Below are 20025 nucleotides of genomic sequence, written 5' to 3' on the forward strand. Positions count from 1 at the left end.
TTTATTTATTTACTTGAGACACAGAACTAGAGCACAACCAGGGGCGGGAGCAGAGGGAGCAGACTCCCCGCTGAGCAGGGAGTTCGATGCTGGGCTCAATCCCAGCGTCCTGGGATCATGACCCAAGCCAAAGGCAGATGTTTAACTGACTAAGCCACCCAGGTGCCCCTATACCACATCTTCTTTATCCATTCATCTGTCAATGGACATCTGGGCTCTTTCCATAGTTTGGCTATTGTGGACATTGCTACTATAAACATTGGGATGCATGTGCCCCTTCAAATCACTAGGTTTGTATCCTTTGGGGAAGTACCTACCAATGCAATTGCTGGGTCATAAGGTAGCTCTATTTTCAACTTTTTGAGGAACCTCCATACTGTTTTCCAGAGTGGCTGCACCAGTTTGCATTCCCACCAACAGTGTAAGAGGGTTCCCCTCTCACCGCATCCTCGCCAACATCTGCTGTTTCCTGATTTGTTAATTTTAGCCATTCTGACCTGTGTGAAGTGGTATCTCATTGTGGTTTTGATTTGTATTTCCTTGATGCCGAGGGATGTTGAGCATTTTGTTCATGTGTCTGTTGGCCATTTGTATGTCTTCATTGGAGAAATGTCTGCTCATGTCTTCTGCCCATTTCTTGACTGGATTTTTTGCTTTTGGGTGTTGAGTTTGTAAGTTCTTTATAGATTTTGGATACTAGCCCTTTATCTGATATGTCATTTGCGAATATCTTCTCCCATTCCATAGGTTGCCTTTTAGGTTTTTTTCTTTTAAGATTTTGTTTATTTGAGAGAGGAGAGAGCACAAGCAGTGGGGAGGGGCAGAGGGCAGAGGGAGAGGGAGAAGTAGACTCCCCACTGAGCAGAGAGTCCAACATGGGCTCCATCCCAAGATCACCACCTGAGCTGAAGGCAGACACTTAACCGACTGAGCCACCCGGGCGCCCCTGCCTTTTAGTTTTGTTGATTGTTTCTTTGGCTGTGCAACAGCTTTTTTTCCTGATGAAGTCCCAATAGTTCATTTTTCTTTTGCTTCCCTTGCCTCTGGAACATGTCTAGCAAGAAGTTGCTGTGGCCGAGGTCAAAGAGGTTGCTGCCTGTGTTCTCCTCTAGGATTTCGATGGATTCCTGTCTCACATGTAGGTCTTTCATCCATTTTGAGTTTATTTTTGTGTATGGTGTAAGAAAGTGGTCCAGTTTCATTCTTCTGCATATGGCTGTCCAATTTTCCCAACACCATTTGTTGAAGAGATTTTTCCATCGGATATTCTTTCCTGCTTTGTTGGGGTCCATTTCTGGGCTCTCTATCCTGTTCCATTGATCTTTGTGTCTGTTTTTGTGTCAGTACCATACTGTCTTGATGATGACAACTTTGTAATACAGCTTGAAATCTGGAATTGTGATGCCTCCAGCTTTGGTTTTCTTTTTCAACATTACTTTGGCTAATCGGGGTCTTTTCTGGTTCCATACAAATTTTAGGATTGTTTCAGCTCTGTGAAAAAAATGTTGATGGTATTTTGGTAGGGATTGCATTGAATATGTAGATTGCTTTGCGTAGTATAGACATTTTAACAATATTTGTTCTTTCAATCCATGAGCGTGGACTGTTTTTCCATTTCTTTGCGTCTTCCTCAATTTCTTTCATAAGTGTTCTGTGGTTTTCAGAGTACAGATCTTTTACCTCTAGTATTTTTGTATTCTTCGGGTAAACACCCAGTAGTGGGACTACTGGATCATAAAGTAGTTCTCTTTTTAAATTTTTGAGGAAATCCATACTGTTTTCCAGAGTGGCTGCACCAGTCTGCATTCCCACCAACAGTGCGGGAGGGTTCCTTTTTCTCCACATCGTTGCCAACATTTGTTGTTTCTTGCATTTTTTATTTTAGCCATTCTGACAGGTGTGAAGTGATCATCTCATTGTGGTTTTGATTTGTGTTTCCCTGATGATGGATGATGTTGAGCATCTTTTCATCTGTCTCTTGGCCATCTGGATGTCTAGAAAAGACCATCTCTTAAAATTTCTTTAAAATACCATGGAGTCCAGTGCCAGCAGGGTGGAGCAAGAAGAGTACTACAGCTTATCTTTCCCAATGATGACAACTAAAAAGTCTGGAAAGAATACAGAAAGCACCTGGACTCTGGATAGTGGACAATAGTAGGTGGATTGGGGAAGAAAGTCTTGAACAATCAGTTCCTGTTTGACCCTCCCCCCTCTCATGCTCTCTCTCTCTCTCATTCTCTCTCTCAAATAAATAAAATCTTAAAAATAAATAAATAAATAGTTATTATAACCGTCTTCCATGATGGTAAAGGTGAACCCTTTCTAAATGAATGGAAACCTAGTTCTCAGAAGAGACATCAAAACTAAAACAAAAATGGGACGCCTAGGTGGCTCAGTCAGTTAAGCATCTGCCTTCGGTTCAGGTCATGATCCCAAGGTCCTGGGATTGAGACCCGCATCGGGCTCCTTGCTCAGCGGGGAGCCTGCTTCTCCCTCTCCCCCTGCCTGCCACTCCCCCTGCTTGTGCTCTCTCTCTGACAAATAACATCTTAAAAGAAAAAAAAAAAAACTAAAACAAAAGTGGGGTACCTGGCTGGCTCAGTTGGTAGACCATATGACTCTTGATCTTGGGGTGTGAGTTTGAGCCCCATGTTGGGTGTAGAGATGATGGGTATTAAAGAGGGCACGTATTGAATGGAGCACTGGGTGTTATACACAAAACAATGAATCATGGAACACTACATCAAAAATTAATGATGTAATGTATGGTGATTAACATAATAAAAAAAAAAACCTTGGGTACCATAGTAAATCTACCTTGGAAGTGTGAGTTAAAAATGTTTGTAAAATGTTTTATAAATATGATTAATAATGAAATATAAATAAAAATAAAGAGGAATCATGCAGAAACTTTGTAACTGTAAAATACAGTATCTGAAATAAAGAACTCACTGATAGGCTCATCAGCAGAATGCAGATGACAGAGAAATCAATCAGTAAGCTTGAATACAGAGCAATAAAAATGAGAGAATCCAGAGAGAAAAAATATTGAGAAAAAAATTAAAAGAGGCTCAGCAACCAGTGGAACAATATTAGAAGGTCTAATACTTATGTTATTAGAGTCCCAGAAAGAAGAAATTGAGGTAGAAAGTGGGGCACCTGGGTGGCTCGGGTCATGGTCTCAGGGTCACGGGATCAAGTCCTGTGTTGGGTTCCCTGCTGGCCATGGAGTCTGCTTAAGATTCTTTCCCTCTTTAACCACACTCCTCCTCTTGGCTAGTGAGCAATCGCTCTTAAAAAAAAAAAAAAAAAAGAACCTCTCCCAATTGATAATAAAATTATGGCATCAGCATAAAAAAATGGTGACAATGGTAAATTGTTAGGTGTATTTTAACCACAATAAAAAACAAAGAAAAAGATGTATTCAAGAAAACCATGCCCAGACATATCACAATCACACCGCTGAAAATCAAAGATAAAAAAAAATCATAAAAGCAGCCGGAAGAAAAATGATGCATTACTTATAGAGGAGCAACGATTCAAGACTGTGGATTTCTCCCAGTAGGAAGGTGCCCATAGGAAAGGGGTTCATATATGAAGGTGCACTTCAACGTTGCTTTGCCGTGTCTTTCAGCAAGTATGCTTATGCCATCGTGGGAGCTCAATTTGAGGCAGGACACAGGAAGCAAAGTCTATCACCACCTTCTGATCCAGAACAGAATTTTTGGGGGTTCGATCTGAACCTGACCCCCCCGGTCCCCGAAGGATGCAGGCAGGCAGGAGCAGGTCTGTCTGAGGGGAGGCCTCCTGAGCAGGGGAACAGTCGGGAAGCCCTTGCGGCTTCCTCCCGAGGGGACCACGCTGCCCCTTGGGAACCACAGACTCAGTGGTTGAGCCCTGTGGGTTAAGAAAAGGTTAGAGCAGAATCCATTACATTCTCTTCTCATTTCCCATTAAGAGGAGATTTTACTGCACTTCTAACACCTCCAGTCTGCCTCCTCTGGCTTCGCCGGTGGCAGGAGTGAATTATCCAGTGGGTAAAATCAGCAGAAAGAACATTCCTGTGACCGCCAGGCTGTCATTCAGACCAAGGACAGAGCTATTCCCAAGTCGGACACTTGTCCCCAGGTGGTTGGCAGTGCAGTGTCCCCACCTCACCCACCCCCAGCTTCCTGACCTGGCCTGGGTGGGGCAGGTTGGCCTGACTTGCAGGCCTAGCATGTCTTCATTTCACTTCAGTTCTCAGACTCCACAGCCAGCCCAGACACATAATTGGACAGCCATGGCTTCGTAGCTGAGGGGTCAGCAGCTTCCGACCCCTAGCAGCCCAGAGCTGTGGGCAAGGAACTGGACTAATAAGGTTGCAGAAGATACTCAGGACCCAGGAGCTGGCTGAGGTCTCCATCCCCAAGTTCCATGGATAAGAATAAAAAGCCCTCAGCCAGGACGCCTGGGTGGCTCAGTCGTTAAGCGTCTACCTTCAGCCGAGGTCATGATCCCAGGGTCCTGGGATCGAGCCCCGCATCGAGCTCCCTGCTCTGCAGGAAGCCTGCTTTTCCTTCTGCCTGCCACTCCCCCTGCTTGAGTTCTTGCTCTCTGATAAATAAATAAAATCTTAAAAAAAAAAAAAAAAAGCCCTCAGCAATCGAGACTTGGGGAGCCCTGTCCCTCCCTGGCCTTTTCTAACCCAGAGTTCTGCCATCACCCTCCTTCCCCACCCAAGAAACTGCAAGAGACAAGGCCCAAAAAAGGAGGCTTTTAATACAAAGAGGGCAGGGCCTGGTCTGGGAAGGACTTAAATAAAGGGGAGAAGAGTCAGGAGCCGGCAGCTGCGGGCCTGGAGGTCCTATGGAGCGGGATGATGCAGATGGAGTTCCGAGCCTCTTTGATGCGCCACCAGCGGCCGAGCCTGCAGGGGACAAAACAAAAGGAGCAGCTGAGACCAGGCCCAGCCCCCACCACCCCACCCGGGGGCCCAGCCCGCCACTTTCCACCTCACCCCTCCAAGGGTGCCTCCTACCTGTGCTCCTGGCCCACCCCGGCGACCAGGAAATCCCCGGAGCTGGAGAACTTGAGGCTATTGATAAAGCCCACCTGAGAAGAGGGAGAGACGTGGGAAGACGCGAGAACAGATCCCCCCTCCCCCAACACCACAGCCCCAGCTTCACAGCCACCGGCTTGGCCTCAGCAGGCCAGGCTTAAATCCCTGCTCTGCCTCCTGCCACCTGGGTCAGCCCCTGACCCCTCGGGGCTTCAGCCTCCGTACCTGTGAGATGGAGGGAAATAGAGCCAGCCTCACAGTGAGCTTGTGAGGACTTAAGGAGACAGTGTACACCAGGTACGTCCCGTGTATCGGGGGTGGCCAAGGGCCGAGCTCCCGGCTGTGGGGTCCTGGAGACTCCATTTCTGTCACCAAGCCCTGCACTGTCACCAGACGCCACCGACCATCCTACCACTCTCCCCTAAGGTGCCCCATGTCCACGTGCCCTAGCCTGGGGTCAATCCGGCACCAGCCACGCAGAACCCATCACAGCACCAGGCTGCCCATCACCTCCATGCCTCTGCATATGCTGTTCCCTGCCTTGTCGCAGCCTTGTTCCCCCACACCCAGGACAGGGTGGGGAGGAGAGAAGAGGAAAGCGGAAATGGGGGAAGAAGGGAGGGGAAGGAGGAGGGCTCCAGTCAGGCCCTGTGCTAGGAGCTGGGACTATAAAAAAGAGAAGTCCTCAGATGGCCCTGCCCGGAGGAGCCTCCCTTCTGGCAGGAAAAAAAACAGTAAGGGGCTAAGTCCAGGGGCCACGAGCTCTAGGGCCTCGGGAACGTGGCGAAAACAGGCTGGGTGTTCAAGCCCCACTTACCAGGGGAATGTCACAGAGAGGGTCAAGCCGCCGGAAGCCCTCCCCACACTGCCAGAGCCGCACACAGGAGCTGTGGGAGCCTGGGGCAGGTAGGGAGACAGTGAGCACCCCCGCCCCAGCCCTCCCGCCACCCCCTCCTCTCGGCCTCCAAGGGCGCCCACCTGTGGCCACAAGGTCTGTGTTGAGTAGGGCCGCCACCGACGACACCCAGAAGGGCTGCTCCAGGCCCGGCTCCCCTCGCAGCCCATGGGCCTCACGCTGCAGGGCAAGTGGCCGCTTCTTGGAGAGGCCCCACAAGGCCACGGAGCTGTAGACAGAGAAGATCATCGGCGAGGGGCCGGGTAGGGCAGAAACGCCACTTGGCGGAAAGGAATCACACCGCCACATGGGGAGGTTCCAGGAGGTGAGGCCGGGAGCAGCGACCGTGGTGCGAAGCATCCAAAAGGCAGCTCTTACCCATCATCGGCGCCCGACACCATGTGCTCCTCGTTGATAAGCTGGATGCTGTCGATGGAGCCCCTGGCGAAAGGAGCAGTGAGGGGCATGGCCCCTCCCCCAGCGCCCCTCCCCACACCGGCCCGTTAGATAGCCTTACTGGTGGCCGTAGAAGACAAGCTGGGACTCCTCGGGGATCTTCCACACGCGCACCGTGCCGTCCCGGCCCCCGGCCGTCACGCAGCACTCCCGGCTCAGGGCGTCCAGCGCAGCCACGGCATCCTGGTGCCCAAAGCTGGGGGGCGGGCGGGGGAGGACGGGGTCACATGTGCACTGGCACGCACATCCACACACCCTCTCCCCGCGCACACTCACAGCGTCTCCACGTAGGAGTTCTCCGCCACGTTCCACACCTTCACGGAGCGGTCATGGGACGTGCTGTAGAGTTGGTGGGTGCCTCTGCGGAACGCCAGACCCTAAGGGTACACGGAGAGGGGGCAACAGGGGACCTGGACTACAGCAGGCGAGACAGAAGTCAGGCCCAGGGAGGACTTCCTGACATCAGGTCCCAACACAGCAGCTGCAGACTTCTGAGCTCAGACCCTCCCAGCTCTCCCCGATCCCTTCACCCCTTTATGTCCTTTACAGGGCCACGCACTGCACCGAAGCGCAGGTTCCCCGAGGATGGCGACCCTCTGCCTCATTCACCCCATCGCCCCAGCCTGGCCCACTTCGTTGCTTGATAAGCGTCCACAGCTCCTACCGACACGGCATCCCGGTGTCCCGTGAAAGTGTACAGGTGCCGGCAGCCCTGGGCCTCCCAGATGAGAATGAGCTTGCTGCGGTCACCCGAGGCCTGTGGGCAAGAAGACAATGGCTGCAGGCAGCCAGCGTGTGCCCCGGCCTCTCACCCGCCCCCGGGGCCAACCCTGCCTTACAAGGTACTTGCCGTCGGAGGAGACGGCCATGCAGAGGATGTGGCTGCTGTGGCCGGGGGGCTGCCCCTCGGCACCCTTCTTGGCCCGTGGGATCACATGAAGCTTCCGTCCACTCTCCACACTCCCTGACACCGGGAAAGACAGAGGCTACTGGGATGGAGGCCAGGACCGGCTGGCGACCCCCCAAGGGCAGCACGGCGCTGTGGAAAGAGTGGCGGCCTCAGGGCCAAAGATCGCGTGCAGCCACTGGGAGCCCCTGTACAACCCCCTCAGGCTCCTCGTCTGTTACATGGTGATGGTAACCCCGAAGGGCAGCCGTGAAGCCCCAAGGAGGACAGGAAGGTGCTTTAGGACCAAGGCTACGAGTTCTTCCAGTTTCTCCTAAGGGTGGATGAAGACAGCACTCAGCTTCCTGGGAGGACCCAGGAAGACCAGGAACGCAATCCCGGGGCTGCACAGAGCCTCAGGGAGCTCACAGCCCCACTCCTAGCCAGAAGCTTCCACTGGCACCCAGAAAACACCTCCTTAGGAGCAAACTTACCTCCAGAAGCTTCCCTCATCCGGCCTCCGTCTGCCCTGACGACTCCCTCCTCCACAGACCAGCCCTCCCGAAAGACCCCCAGGGCTGCGGACCCCCACCCAGGCGCTCACTCACACTTGATAATGCTGCAGTCTTTGGCAGCAGAGAAGATGGCCGCGTCATCGGGGGTGATGACCACGCATGTGATGGAGAGCTGGTGCCCCCGTAAGACTCGGATGTCAGCCGGGGCTGGGGCCTGGATCTGGGCAGGCAGGGCTGGGTCACTGCCACAGGGGGCAAGAAGGGCCCTAGAGAGAGAGACACACACACACACACACACACACACACGCACACACACACACACACACGCACACACACAACCATCCTTTCCCACCACCCTGACTAGGGCTGCAAGGATCAGACCCTCACCTGACCCTGTCTGCCCAAGTGCCCACCATGTTCCAGAGCAAATACCCCATAGCCTGAGTCCCCAGTCAGGCCATCTGCTCACCAACCCATGTGGGACCCATGACAAACTCCCATCTCACACCAAAGTGCCCTGCCTGCTTACCTCCTTTGCCACCGACTTCTGCAGCCTGCCCCGCTGCTCCAGCTGCACAGAGAGGACAGGGGTGAGCTCCCAGGAGCAGGGCCAGCCCTACCCTTCTCTCCCACCACCTTCCCTCCACAACTCACCACGTCCTCCTTCAGGCGTCCAGCCACCTGGTCCTCCTCAAACGCCCGAGCCTCAGCCTTCTCCTCCTCTGTGCAAGCACAGACCAGAGCAGGTCAACCCAGGCCAAGCCTCCACCTCTCCCTTCCCATCCCCACGCCACGACCACCTGTGTCCTGGGCCCCAAACGCTCAGGCTGCATCTGCCTCCCTCCCCCAGGAGGCCCGCTAGTCTCCTAGCCACCCTTCCCCAGGGCAGCCAGCACCAGCGGCTCTGGCAGCCCACCAGGCCCCTGCATCAGTCACCCGTCAGGCGGCTGCGGCCGCAGCAGGCACTCGTGGGCACAGGTCTTGCCCCTCTCCTGCCCAGTGCACGGGCTGACCTTGCTGCCTGAGCTGCTCCAGGTAGAGCTTGGCCAAGCGCAGCTTCTTCTCCTGGGCTGTCTCCTCCTGTTCCTCCTCCTCCTCCTCCTCCTCAGTCCTCCTGGGAGGCAGGCTGTGGTGGGGGGAAGGGGCTGGTCTGAGAGGGCTCAGCCCGCTCCCCTGGTCACTGGGACCGTGCCTCCCCGCTGCTTCCCCTGCCACTCACCGCCCGCGTCCCTGCCAGCCTTCAGTGCCAATGATTACCCATGCACACAACCGGAAGACGTGACTTACCAAACTGAAAGGACCCACCCAGTGCCCGACATGAGGGTGAAAAGAGACCCCAAACCCAAAACGATCACTGTGAAATCTCTCAACTCTAGAGGGAAAGAGCAGGTTCTACAGACTGCTGAGAAAAGGTCACATACGCAGGGTCTGGAATCAACAGCAACATTGAAAGCAGGCCGACAAAAGAGCCGCACACACAAAATCCTCAAGGGCAATGTGAACCCCTGGAAGGCCACACCAGTTAAACCATCGACGACCGGTGAAGATACTGTCAAATGTACAAGGCGCCACAGGACTGGTCTTTTCTAAACCTCACTAAAGGATGGCGGGTGTGCTCCCCATACAAGAGGGTGAGCTAAGAATGAGAAAGGGAATAGGAGATCCAACACGGAAAGCTGAAAAGGCAGATCCCAGAACCACCCCCCCGCCCCCAACAGGGGAGCAGCCACCAGCCCAGATCCGAGAGAAGGACCCAAGAGGCATCACTGCCTCACCCTCATTGCCACGGCACTAGCCTCTACCTTGACGACGGGATTCCAGGTGAAACTTTACTGGGTCTTGGCTTGACCTTGTGCTGGTGAAGGTGCTGCTTTCCCTTCCACGCCCCATCCCTGGACCGGCTGGGAGCACTTACTTCACTCAAGACACATCCTACCCGGACTTGCTCTTGGGAGCTAGAGGTAGGTCACAGGAACCGTCCCCTGATCATGTGCCTGAAGATACCTAGTCCCTGTCAAATGCCCCAATTGTTTCCCAAGAGTCATTTATGACTTTGCCCACAATGTCCCCAGAAGGAACCTTGGAAATCCTCAAGGAAGCCAAGGCTAAACCAGGCCCCAGAGACCACTTAGTACCCAGTGCCCAGCCACCCTTCAGCCAACAGGGTTGGTGCCGCCCTTCCTTTAACCAGCTAAGGTTAGAACTTCTCCTCAGTTTACCTAAACTAATCAATTGTTGAGGGGTTCACACATAGGAAATGGAACTCTAAAGAAAAGCAAAGGAAGCATATGCTGTAAGATTCCACTCAGATGATGTTCTGGAAAAGGCAAAACGCTAGGGACAGTAGTTAGCAGGGGCTGGAGGTGGGGAGGCACTGACTACAAAGGAGCAGGGAGAATTCTGGAGCGTGATGAAACCTTTCTACACCTTCATAGTGGTGGCAGTTACACAACTGTATGTGTTTGTCAAAACTCACAAACAGATTATACCTGAATGAGAAAATGAAAAGAAGGAGGACCGGGGAGGGGGGCGCTGCTGAAGGAGAAGGGAAGGAAGGAAGGAAACCAGAGAAATGATTAACTCAAGTCAGAATGCAGAGCTGGGGCTTCTAAGTTTCTGCAGATGGTCTAGTTCCTAACCTAGGTGCTAGGCACACAGAGCTTCATCATTTCACCACTGCTCTTTAGAGTCAAAACACATTTTGTGGACTCCTTCTGTATCTCACACACTCACAACACATTTTTTAAACATTTAAAAGTATTCAGCACAGGACCAGGCACACACCCACCATAGTGACCTTAAAAGTAAGTATATTAAGTCTTTCTGTGAGCAAGTCAAAACCAGCATGTGCTCAGTGTTAGAAGCTGAATTTCTAAAGCCAACTCTTAGGGAAGGCCCCAGGAATCCCTGGTATGACAGCCTCCTTTCCACAGGCTCAGGCCTGACACCCTGTTAGCCTTCTTTGAAGCCCTGCAACATGCCCCACCCCCGGCACCTACAGAATGAAGAAGGTATTCAAAGCCCTCCGCCAAAGCGGCCGACACCTGCCTTTCCATCCTCTCCATTTCCCACTCCCACACATGTAAAGCTCTAGACTTTTCCTGCTCCCTGAATGTCTTCCCTGCCTCTACCTGAGGGATTCCTCCTCATCTCTCCAAGCCCTATTTAAATGTTCCCTCCCCTGTCTCCAGAACACAGACCTGTAGAATACACATCCCATTGCAACACATTTTGTCTTCACCCGACTGCTCATCTCTGTATTCTCAACAGTAAAGCCAGTGCCTGGCATATATTGAGAGCAACAACTGTGAAATTGCGGGAAAACAGATGAAGAACTAGCAAGCACTTCTTGTATTTCTCTACCCTTACCAGCCGGTCCAGCCTGTGCTCAGGTCCCTGCCATGAACCAGGGACATCTCACTGGTCTTCCATTGGGACTGGGGGTTCTCCCCACACAGACACCCTGCAGAGGAGATGAGACTTCTCAATCTCCTCAAGACGAGTCCTACTCATCAGGGTCAGAACTGGAGGAAAGTGCCAAGATCTAAGAGCCAAAAAGGCCAGAGACCTGGGTTCTAGTCCCACTCTGTCCCGACTCACTGAGCCTCACTGTTCCCTTCCCCGAGGTGGAAGAGAACTCACCTCTCACTCTCAGAGTCGCTGGAGATCTCCTCATTCATCTTGCAGCCTCCCTTGGACTTGCCCCGGTCCCCGGCAGAGTCGGCCTGAGAATTAAATAATCCTTTCGTTGGTCAGGGGTCCCAACCATCCCGGCACTGACCAAGCACCCCTTCCGATCTCTCGAGGGTCGCGGGACCAGGAAAGGCGGTGGCCCCCCGGCTCAAATGCAAGGTCTTTCAGGATTGGGCCCACAGAGAGAGGGACGAAGCTGATTCCAGCTGGGGTCCCGAAAAAAGAGCCGCGGAGGGGCCCGGGGCCCTGGTGTCCCGTATGGGATGACGGTGGTCCCAGTAGCGGGACTGACTCTGGCCCGCAGAAGCTCCGGGCTCACCTTTCGCCGCCGCTTGCCGGAGCCTGCACCGGCCCCGGGCTCCGATGCCGACCTTCCACGCTTTCGAGCCGCAGCGGCCGCCGACATGCTGCCCACAGCGAGCGTAGCTACCACCACGGAGAACTCACGTGGCTACTAAACCCCTGAGCTCTGCCAAGACTCCGCGCCCGGATAGGCTCCCACTGCCCCCGCGGGTCCCGCCTCCCACAGCTCCATTGGGTCCTTCTGTAAGCTCTGTCACGCCCCTCAAGCGCCCATAGGATAAACGCTCGTGGCCACGCCTCCAAGAGTTCCTACTGGCTCGGGCGCCAGACTCCAGGAGGAAACAAGCCTCTCCCGGCGCTTCCGGCCCAAGGCTAGGGCGCATGCGCCCTGCTGCGGGCTGACGTCCGGGGGCGGGTCGGACCAAAAGGGCCTTCTCTGTGTTTGCGGTCCTTGGACGCCGGGAGGCGTCAGAGATGCAGGGTTCCGTGTCTCGGAGCGTGACTCCTCCCCGTCGGGGGCTGGAGCCAGGGTGAACCATCCTGGCACGAGATAACCCGGAGGAATCTAGGCAGCCCCGAGGAGGGGAGGCAGTGTCTGCACCTGGGCCCAAGGTCACTGGGCAACCGGCTGACACGTATCGCGTGCCTCAGGCCAGACAAGCGGCGCTAAGGACACGTCAGTTCCCTGGGCTGCACTGGCTGTATCCCGATCAAGTGTCCACCGGTCCATGGGACAGGCTGTTGGCCTCCGCCTGTCCGGCCTCTGACTCACTTGACTGGTGGCGAGATAACTGGAAAACCACACCCCCACCCCGCGCCGCCCCTGCTCCCATCTCTGGCGTTTGTAGGGAAATCACTCCCCAAGTCCCGTCTAAAGTTACAGAGGGTTGCTAGAGAAGGCCCTAGAACTGGAACTGCTGTGGGGGGTCCTGATACTAGACCCGTGACTGCCATCTCTACGTCTCTTAGGTGAGTGCCCTATGGTCCTGCCCACAGCCCTCTGCAGGGCAGGGCAGGACGGGGTGGGACTGGAGCTTGCCCTCTGCAGTTCAAGGCCACGGGTCTCAGACCCTGACTGGCACCCCAGAACTTTTGAACCCCTTGGGAAGGGTTTCTGGGCCAATGGGTCCCAAGTTCTGGAGGGACAGATCTGTCCCAGGAGTGTGGCTCTTGGGAGCTGCTGCCCACTGTCCTCCATAGTTGGGGTGACTCAGCCCAGCAACCATGCCGGGTCCATTTTGAGTCAGCTGAGACGGGGAGGAGCAGGTAGTACCCACAGGGAGGAGGAGCTCAGAAGCAGAAAGAAATTCTCTTTTCACTTTCCCTCCTTCTTCAGGACCCTGGATTGCTAGAGAGGGTAGGGAATCGTTCTTCCTTGACCCAAGGGCAGACTGGACAGGGTCCTGGCCTGGCCCCTGTGAATGGGAAAAGGGAAAGGGGACTGGTGCAGAGGGCTGGTTTTGGTCTGGGTCAGGGAATGGGGAAATGGAGGCAAGGGGAGGCAGTGTGTGTGGGGGGCGGGGGGGTGTCACCAAAGGGCAAACCCAGAGTGGGGCAAGTTGGTGCTGTGCCAGTCAGGTGGGATGCAGAGGCCATGAAGCCTGAGGGCCCCCTCTGTGCCCCAGAAGAGCCATGGCTCCAAAGCGCAAGCCGCAGGTGCAATGTGAGGCCCCTGAAAAAAAGAAGGGGCGGCAGGGGGCAGAGGGGGAGGACAGCTTCCGCTCCACCGCCGAGGCCCTCAGAGCTGCGCCCACAGAGAAGCACGTAGTCCGAGTGGACCCAGCATGCCCACTCAGCCACAACCCTGGGACCCAGGTAAGCCGTAGTCCCAATCCTGACTTGGAGTCTACTCCTTCCCAGGTACAAATACACTCAGACCTGCTCCCTACCTCACTGGGGCTTGGCTCTGGGCAGGTAGCTCAGAGTCCCAAGGAAGCTATGTCCCCCCAAGACCCCAAAGGTCAGGTAGGGTTATATCCCATCAGATCCAGGCAAGTCATGTCTGCTCTTCAGACCCCAGGGCAAGCCCCTGAGGTTCTCAGACCTCCCCCTGCCACACTTAGGGCAGGACTTTGACCCTCTCAGTCTCCCCAGGGCTCACCTATATCCCCTACAGCAGCCCCACAGGGCCATGTCCCCCTGAGATCCCTTGCATGGCAGGGTTGTGTCCCTATGAGATCCCCAGGGCAGAATGAATGTCTCCCTCTGATTCCCTGACACAGGGCACAGCCATGGCCTTCCAGAACTTCCCCCAACTGCCTGAGTTTAGTCATGTCCCCTCAGATTGTGTCCCGCAGCGCAGAACCATGACTTCCTCAAGCCTTCCCTGACAGAGCCTCCTCTGATGCCCCCAGTACAGCCTGACTCCTGTCCGCATCAGACCGCTGTCCGTGTGCGGGCGGGTACTCTGTCCCCTCCAAGGGCAGCCCAAGCAGGCCTGCCCTCCCCACGCCCCCTCTGGCCCTAGGTGCATGGAGACTATGCATGCACCCTGAACCAGACCAACATTGGAAGCAACAACAACAAGTTCTACATCATCCAGCTGCTGGAAGAGGGTGACCGCTTTGCCTGCTGGAACCGCTGGGGCCGTGTGGTAAGTGCCACCGCCTTCCCACCCTGTACCCACCTCCTCCCCACCTCTCCCTGCTCGACACATGCGCCCTGCTCGCCAGGGTCCCCACAGCTTACTTGGCTGGTGACTGCACCCCCTCTCTGCCTCTGACTGCCCAGGGTCTCTTGGCACAGGGCCTGGCAGAGTAGAGGCCCGCAAATGCTCACAGCTGCCCGGTGGCAGGCAGCACACCCCTGAAGGCTGTCGGTTGCAGGGAGAGGTGGGCCAGTCAAAGCTCAGCTACTTCAAGCTACTGGAGGATGCAAAGAAGGACTTCGAGAAGAAATTTCGGGACAAGACTAAGAACAGCTGGGTGGAGCGTGACCACTTTGTGGCCCACCCGGGCAAGTACACGCTTATCGAAGTGCAGGGAGACAACGAGGCCCAGGAAGCCGTGGTGAAGGTGATATGGCCGGGAGGGTGGCAGGGCCTGGGACAAGGGAGGGGCCTGGAAGGAGAGACCCAGCCAGTTGGCTCCTGCCACTACCCAGCTGTGTGACCTCAGGCACGGGCCTCCCCTCTCTGGCCTCAATCTGGCCAATCTTTGTCTAAGGCCAGGCTCTGCTCTGGCTGTGCCCAGCTGCTCCCGCCCATGTGCCCTCTACCCCTAGGTGGACAGAGGTCCCGTGAGGGCCGTGGTACAGCGCATGCAGCCCTGCTCCCTGGACGCTGCCACACAGAAGCTCATCACCAACATCTTCAGCAAGGACATGTTCAAGAATGCCATGACCCTCATGAACCTGGGTGAGGGGAGAGGGGCCAGGCAGGGTGGCGGGGTCCCTGGGGGTAGTGCAGGGCTGTAGGGCTGAGTCTCCCCCACTCTCCCCGCCCCCCCAGATGTGAAGAAGATGCCCCTAGGGAAGCTGAGCAAGCAGCAGATTGCACGGGGCTTCGAGGCTTTGGAGGCCCTGGAGGTGGCGCTGAGAGCCCCCACAGATGGTGGCCCCAGCCTGGAGGCGCTGTCCTCCCACTTCTACACCGTCATTCCCCACAACTTTGGCCGCAACCGGCCCCCGCCCATCAACTCCCCCGAGCTCCTGCAGGCCAAGAAGGACATGCTGCTGGTGAGGTTTGGCAGGGGGGCAGGCAGCGGGGCAGATGGACCGATGGGGCAAGGGAGATGGGGGACAGATGGCCAGGAAGGCCCAGAGAGGTGGACAGAATGAGTAGCCAGAAGGACAGGGGAGGGAAAGGCCAGACCAGTGGATGGGGTGGGAGTGCAGAGGCGGATGGACAGGTGCGGTGGCCATGGTCCCAGTCGTGTGGGAGGGAGGAGGCTGGGAGTCAGGGGGCCACACAAGCCGCCCGTGCCCATCACTCTAGGTGCTGGCCGACATCGAGCTGGCCCAGACCCTGCAGGCATCCCCCGAGGAGGAGGAGGTGGAGGAGGTGCCACACCCGCTGGACCGAGACTACCAGCTCCTTAAGTGTCAGCTCCAGCTGCTGGACCCAGAGGCACCCGAGTACAAGGTGGGCCGGTCCCGCAGAGGAACCAGGCTGACAGGAGGCACTGTCCCTCTGCCCACCTGCCCTCCTGGTGTGCAGAAGAATCGCCTGCCCTTGGCCTTCTCGCCCTGTGTCCGTAGGGCCTGAGCAGAGCTCTGGGACTGGAGGCCGCAGTGGGGTTCTGTCCACACATCTCTCACCCTCGGCACCCAGCTTCTGTTTTTCCTGCAGGTGATACACACCTACCTAGAACAGACTGGCAACAGCTACAGGTGCCCGGCTCTTCAACATGTTTGGAAAGTGAACCGAGAAGGGGAGGTGAGGGAGAGTCTCCCCAACCCATTCCCCTCACCACCTGCCCCTTCCGGAGATGACCTTGGCTTATGTGCCTGTCAGCGAGTTGGTTTAACAACTCCTCAGCCTCCCCCAGGCCCAGGTCTTGGGCACGTGTGCGTGAGTGTGTGTGACTGGCCAGAGGGGCCTTTGGCCTTGGTCGCACCCTCTGAACAGCAGAGAGAAACACCTGAGCTTGGATAGCATGACCCTCCCTGTCGCCACCTCCTTCCCCGCAGGGAGACAGGTTCCGGGCCCACTCCAAGCTGGGTAATCGGAAGCTACTGTGGCATGGCACCAACGTGGCAGTGGTGGCCGCCATCCTCACCAGTGGGCTCCGCATCATGCCACATTCCGGCGGCCGCGTTGGCAAGGGCATCTACTTCGCCTCAGAGAACAGCAAGTCAGCTGGCTATGGTGAGGTAGCCCGTGGGGCCAAGGCCGGGCCCGGCACGGGACACGAGGGAGGACTGGGCCTCGCGCTTGCCCAACTCGCGGTGAATCCAGGAGAGGAATCCTTGAGTGGCTACTGACCAGAGCACTCAGCGGTGCATCCTGGGGCGGGGGGCGGGGCGGGGGGACTCAGAGGAAGCGCAGCTGGTCAGGGACAGGTCAGAAGCCCCAGGCAACTTCCCTTCCAGGAGAAGGTGAAGCAGATAAGAGGAGCGTGCCAGCCAGAGGTGGGGGGGAGGAGGGCTGGTGAAAAAGGAGCCTTGGAGGTCAAGAAGCTAGGAGGTGGCACAAAGCCTGGGAGGCTGCAGCAGGTCAGGCCCCCTGCACACAGCCTGATGATAAAGATCTGAGCAAATGCCTGTTCTGGGCGGGGACTGGGGCCTGGAGCATCAAGGGAGTTTATCCAGAGAGTGATGGGGACCCTAACCAGACTTGTATACAGCAGCATCTCCGGTGGCTGCAACCATGGGGAGGGCAGCTGAGGCCAGAGGCACAGGGAAGCCGTGCTCTCACCCAGGCCAGAGGTGATGGGCACCCGGCCCAGGCAGTGGAGGTGGGGGAAGAGAGAATCCATGAGAGGGATGTATGAGAGGTGGGATGGGCAGCTTGTGTGACAGGGTCAGAGGTATCTCTCATGACCCCCAAGTTTCTGTCCAGAGGTGTCCTCACTGAGGCGACCTCCCCAGACGGGGGCCTCAGCCAGCGCATCACTGAAGACCCCCACCACCCACCAAGCCAAGAGAGGCTAGAAGGGACTGATGTTCTAGGATATCTGAGGTTGCCCAAGGCCAAGGGGTCCACCAGGAGGGAAGAGGGGCCTAAGAAGGAGTAGAGGGGGGCTTCGGGAGAGCGAGTTCCAGGGGGTCCCGGGGTACGGGGTGGAGGATGCTGTTGGCAAAATCAGAACAGGCCAGAGAGAAAAGGTGTCTACCCTGGATTTGGTCATTGGGAGCCCATTGCCGACCTTGGAGTGGGGGCAGGGGCTGCAGAGGCCTGCTCTCTGGGGTCCAAGGAATAGGGGAGGGGTGGGAGGGGGCACAGCCAGGACAAGGGGGTGTTTTTAAGGATGCAGGAAGAGGGGGCACTTTTCTGGGCTGGGTCAACAAAGCCAGAGGAAATAATAGTGCAGCAGAGCAGGGGCCAGGGAGTCAGGTAGGAGGCCAGGCTGCTCATGCTGAGCTTCCCTGGGTCCCCCAGTGACTGGCATGTCCTGTGGAGCCCACCAAATTGGCTATATGTTCCTGGGGGAGGTGGCACTGGGCAGAGAGCACCACATCACCATCGATGAGCCCAGCTTGAAACAGCCACCCCCTGGCTTTGACAGTGTCATTGCCCGAGGCCACACAGAGCCTGGTGAGTCCCAAAAAGCTGGATAGGCCTGAGGATAAAGGCCTGGGGCTGAGCTAGGGGACCAGGATGCTTTCAGGGAGGAGGTGGGCAGGGAAGGGGCTGTGGAGAGGGACAGAAAGAAGCAGCCCTCCTTACTAGTCATTTACTTTGTCGTTGACAAACATTTCCTGGTTCAGCATCACTCCTGGGCATCCAGGAGGGCTTCAAAGAAAAGGTGTCAATGACTGAGCATTAAAAGATAAGTAGGCATTTCCCAGGCGGAGAAATGGGATGGGTATTCCAGGCAGAAGGCCCAGGCTGTGCGGTGGTTTGGAGATTGCGAGCTGGGAATGAGCAGGTGTTCCCCGTGGCAGAAGTGGAGAGTATAGGTGGCAGAACTTACTGGTAAAGCCAAGGATCGGTGACCCTTGATTCACCCATGGCCCTTGCTGTGCCCCGCAGATCCAACCCAGGACACTGAGCTGGAGCTGGATGGCCAGCGAGTGGCGGTGCCCCAGGGCCAGCCTGTGCTCTGTGCAGAGTTCTGCAGCTCCCAATTCTCCCAGAGCGAGTATCTCATCTACCAGGAGAGCCAGTGTCGCCTGCGCTACCTGCTGGAGGTTCACCTCTGAGCTGTCTGCCTACCCCCACCCCTGGGGCTTGCTGGCAGCTAGACCATCAGCCTTAACCTTCCTGCTTATCCGTGGTGCCCCCAAATCTCCCTCTTGTGTCCCAGGCAATGATCCCCCCCTCCAATCTTTGCTAGCCCTGGCATGGCCATGGCCCCAGAGTCTCACCTCCTAAGGTGATGGGCATGAGGGACTGCCATTATTACTGGGGCACAGACAGATAAAGCTGCCTGTTCAAGTTAGAGGAGCACAGGCTGAGAGTGGGTGGGGTCCCACATCCCCCCGGGCTGTCCACCCTGACCCAGACCATCTGTCTGAGAGGTGTGAGTACCAGGTCAGGCTGAACTTCAAGCATATATAGCAAGTTTATTAAATATTGTATCCACTCACTCCCTGGCCTCTGCTTGTCTGTGCTGCAGCTCCTTCCCTCTTGTCAGGGACTCACCAACCACACAGCAGCCCCAGCCCTGCTCTAGGGAGTGAGCACTCACAAGGGTGATGTGGGACACACACACACACACACACACACACACACACACACACACAAGGGTGATGTGGGACACACACACACACACACACACACACACACACACACACCATCGATCTACATCCATGTCTGCAACACCTGCCTCCTGATCATTGAGCCTTCAAAGGGGACTCTCGCCATTTGGGGACCCATGTAGTGATTCTGCCTTTTAGCCCAGACACAGCCCGGCAAATCAAGCATTTCTCATGTCTCGGCATATGTATCTTATATGCGACTATTATTAATAAGTTCAGAATATAGCTAAGCGGTACTGTTCTATAATCATGACAGGCATGCCAGCCACCCCCCCAAGTAACCCTGTCCCCAAATGGGGGTGCGGGTGCTAAAGAGCAGGTTTGGGTCCGGTCCGGGGTCACACATTGCATTTAGTTGTCATGCCTCATGTGTCTCCTTCAGTCTGCAACCATTCCTCGGCCCTTCTTTCCCCTTCATAACTTTGACATTCTTGATACGGGAGGGGACAGGCCAGTTGTACAGAATATCTCGATTTGGGTTTGTCTGATGTTGTGTCATGATCAGCTTCAGGCATTGCAGTTTGGGCAGGAATATGACCTACGTGATGTGTCCTCCGTGCATTATATCCACAGGGATATGTCTCATTCTCGGTGATGTTAATTTCAATCTCTTGTGTCCACCAGGGGTCTCCACCTGAAAGTCACCATTTTTCCTGTTTGTAATTAATCAGTGAACTGTGGGAAAATATCTTGAGGTGTAAGTGTCCCATCCTTCCTGGACTTTTACCCACTAGCTTTAATATCCATTGATGATTTTTACCTGAAATCAACGACTTAAATCAATTTTTGCTAAGATGATTGCAAACGATAGTTACCTAATTCCCTCATTTCTTTTATATTTATTAATCACTAGTCCCCTTTCTTTATTATCCGT

General features: G+C 55.5%; 2 protein-coding genes across 5 annotated transcripts; one reads left to right on the forward strand and one right to left on the reverse strand.

Moving 5' to 3' along the window:
- Positions 1 to 4747: 4747 nt before the first annotated feature.
- Positions 4748 to 12031, reverse strand: RRP9 (ribosomal RNA processing 9, U3 small nucleolar RNA binding protein). Its single transcript, XM_027585034.1, has 15 exons — positions 11806 to 12031; positions 11436 to 11518; positions 8807 to 8919; positions 8448 to 8515; positions 8323 to 8364; positions 7887 to 8013; positions 7232 to 7356; positions 7057 to 7149; positions 6669 to 6769; positions 6454 to 6588; positions 6315 to 6377; positions 6020 to 6165; positions 5859 to 5938; positions 5021 to 5094; positions 4748 to 4909 (listed from the first exon to the last, which is right to left on the reverse strand). The coding sequence occupies exons 1-15, from the start codon at positions 11890 to 11892 to the stop codon at positions 4816 to 4818; spliced, it is 1431 nt and encodes a 476-aa protein (XP_027440835.1). The 5' UTR covers positions 11893 to 12031; the 3' UTR covers positions 4748 to 4815.
- A 456-nt stretch (positions 12032 to 12487) lies between these two features.
- Positions 12488 to 18979, forward strand: PARP3 (poly(ADP-ribose) polymerase family member 3). 4 transcript variants are annotated; one of them, XM_027587236.1, is made up of 11 exons: positions 12488 to 12758; positions 13415 to 13604; positions 14257 to 14382; positions 14615 to 14803; positions 15012 to 15144; positions 15238 to 15464; positions 15724 to 15870; positions 16078 to 16164; positions 16419 to 16596; positions 17830 to 17985; positions 18424 to 18979. In XM_027587236.1, the coding sequence occupies exons 2-11, from the start codon at positions 13422 to 13424 to the stop codon at positions 18591 to 18593; spliced, it is 1596 nt and encodes a 531-aa protein (XP_027443037.1). In that variant the 5' UTR covers positions 12488 to 12758; positions 13415 to 13421; the 3' UTR covers positions 18594 to 18979. The 4 variants fall into 4 exon arrangements, with proteins under 4 accessions (XP_027443037.1, XP_027443035.1, XP_027443036.1 ...); XM_027587233.2 differs by lacking the exon at positions 12488 to 12758 and adding an exon at positions 12824 to 13146; XM_027587234.2 differs by lacking the exon at positions 12488 to 12758 and having other exon boundaries at positions 12822 to 13604; positions 14332 to 14382.
- Positions 18980 to 20025: the final 1046 nt, after the last annotated feature.

The sequence above is a fragment of the Zalophus californianus genome, chromosome 1 (genome assembly GCF_009762305.2).
Source record: "Zalophus californianus isolate mZalCal1 chromosome 1, mZalCal1.pri.v2, whole genome shotgun sequence".
Classification (NCBI taxonomy): domain Eukaryota; kingdom Metazoa; phylum Chordata; class Mammalia; order Carnivora; family Otariidae; genus Zalophus; species Zalophus californianus.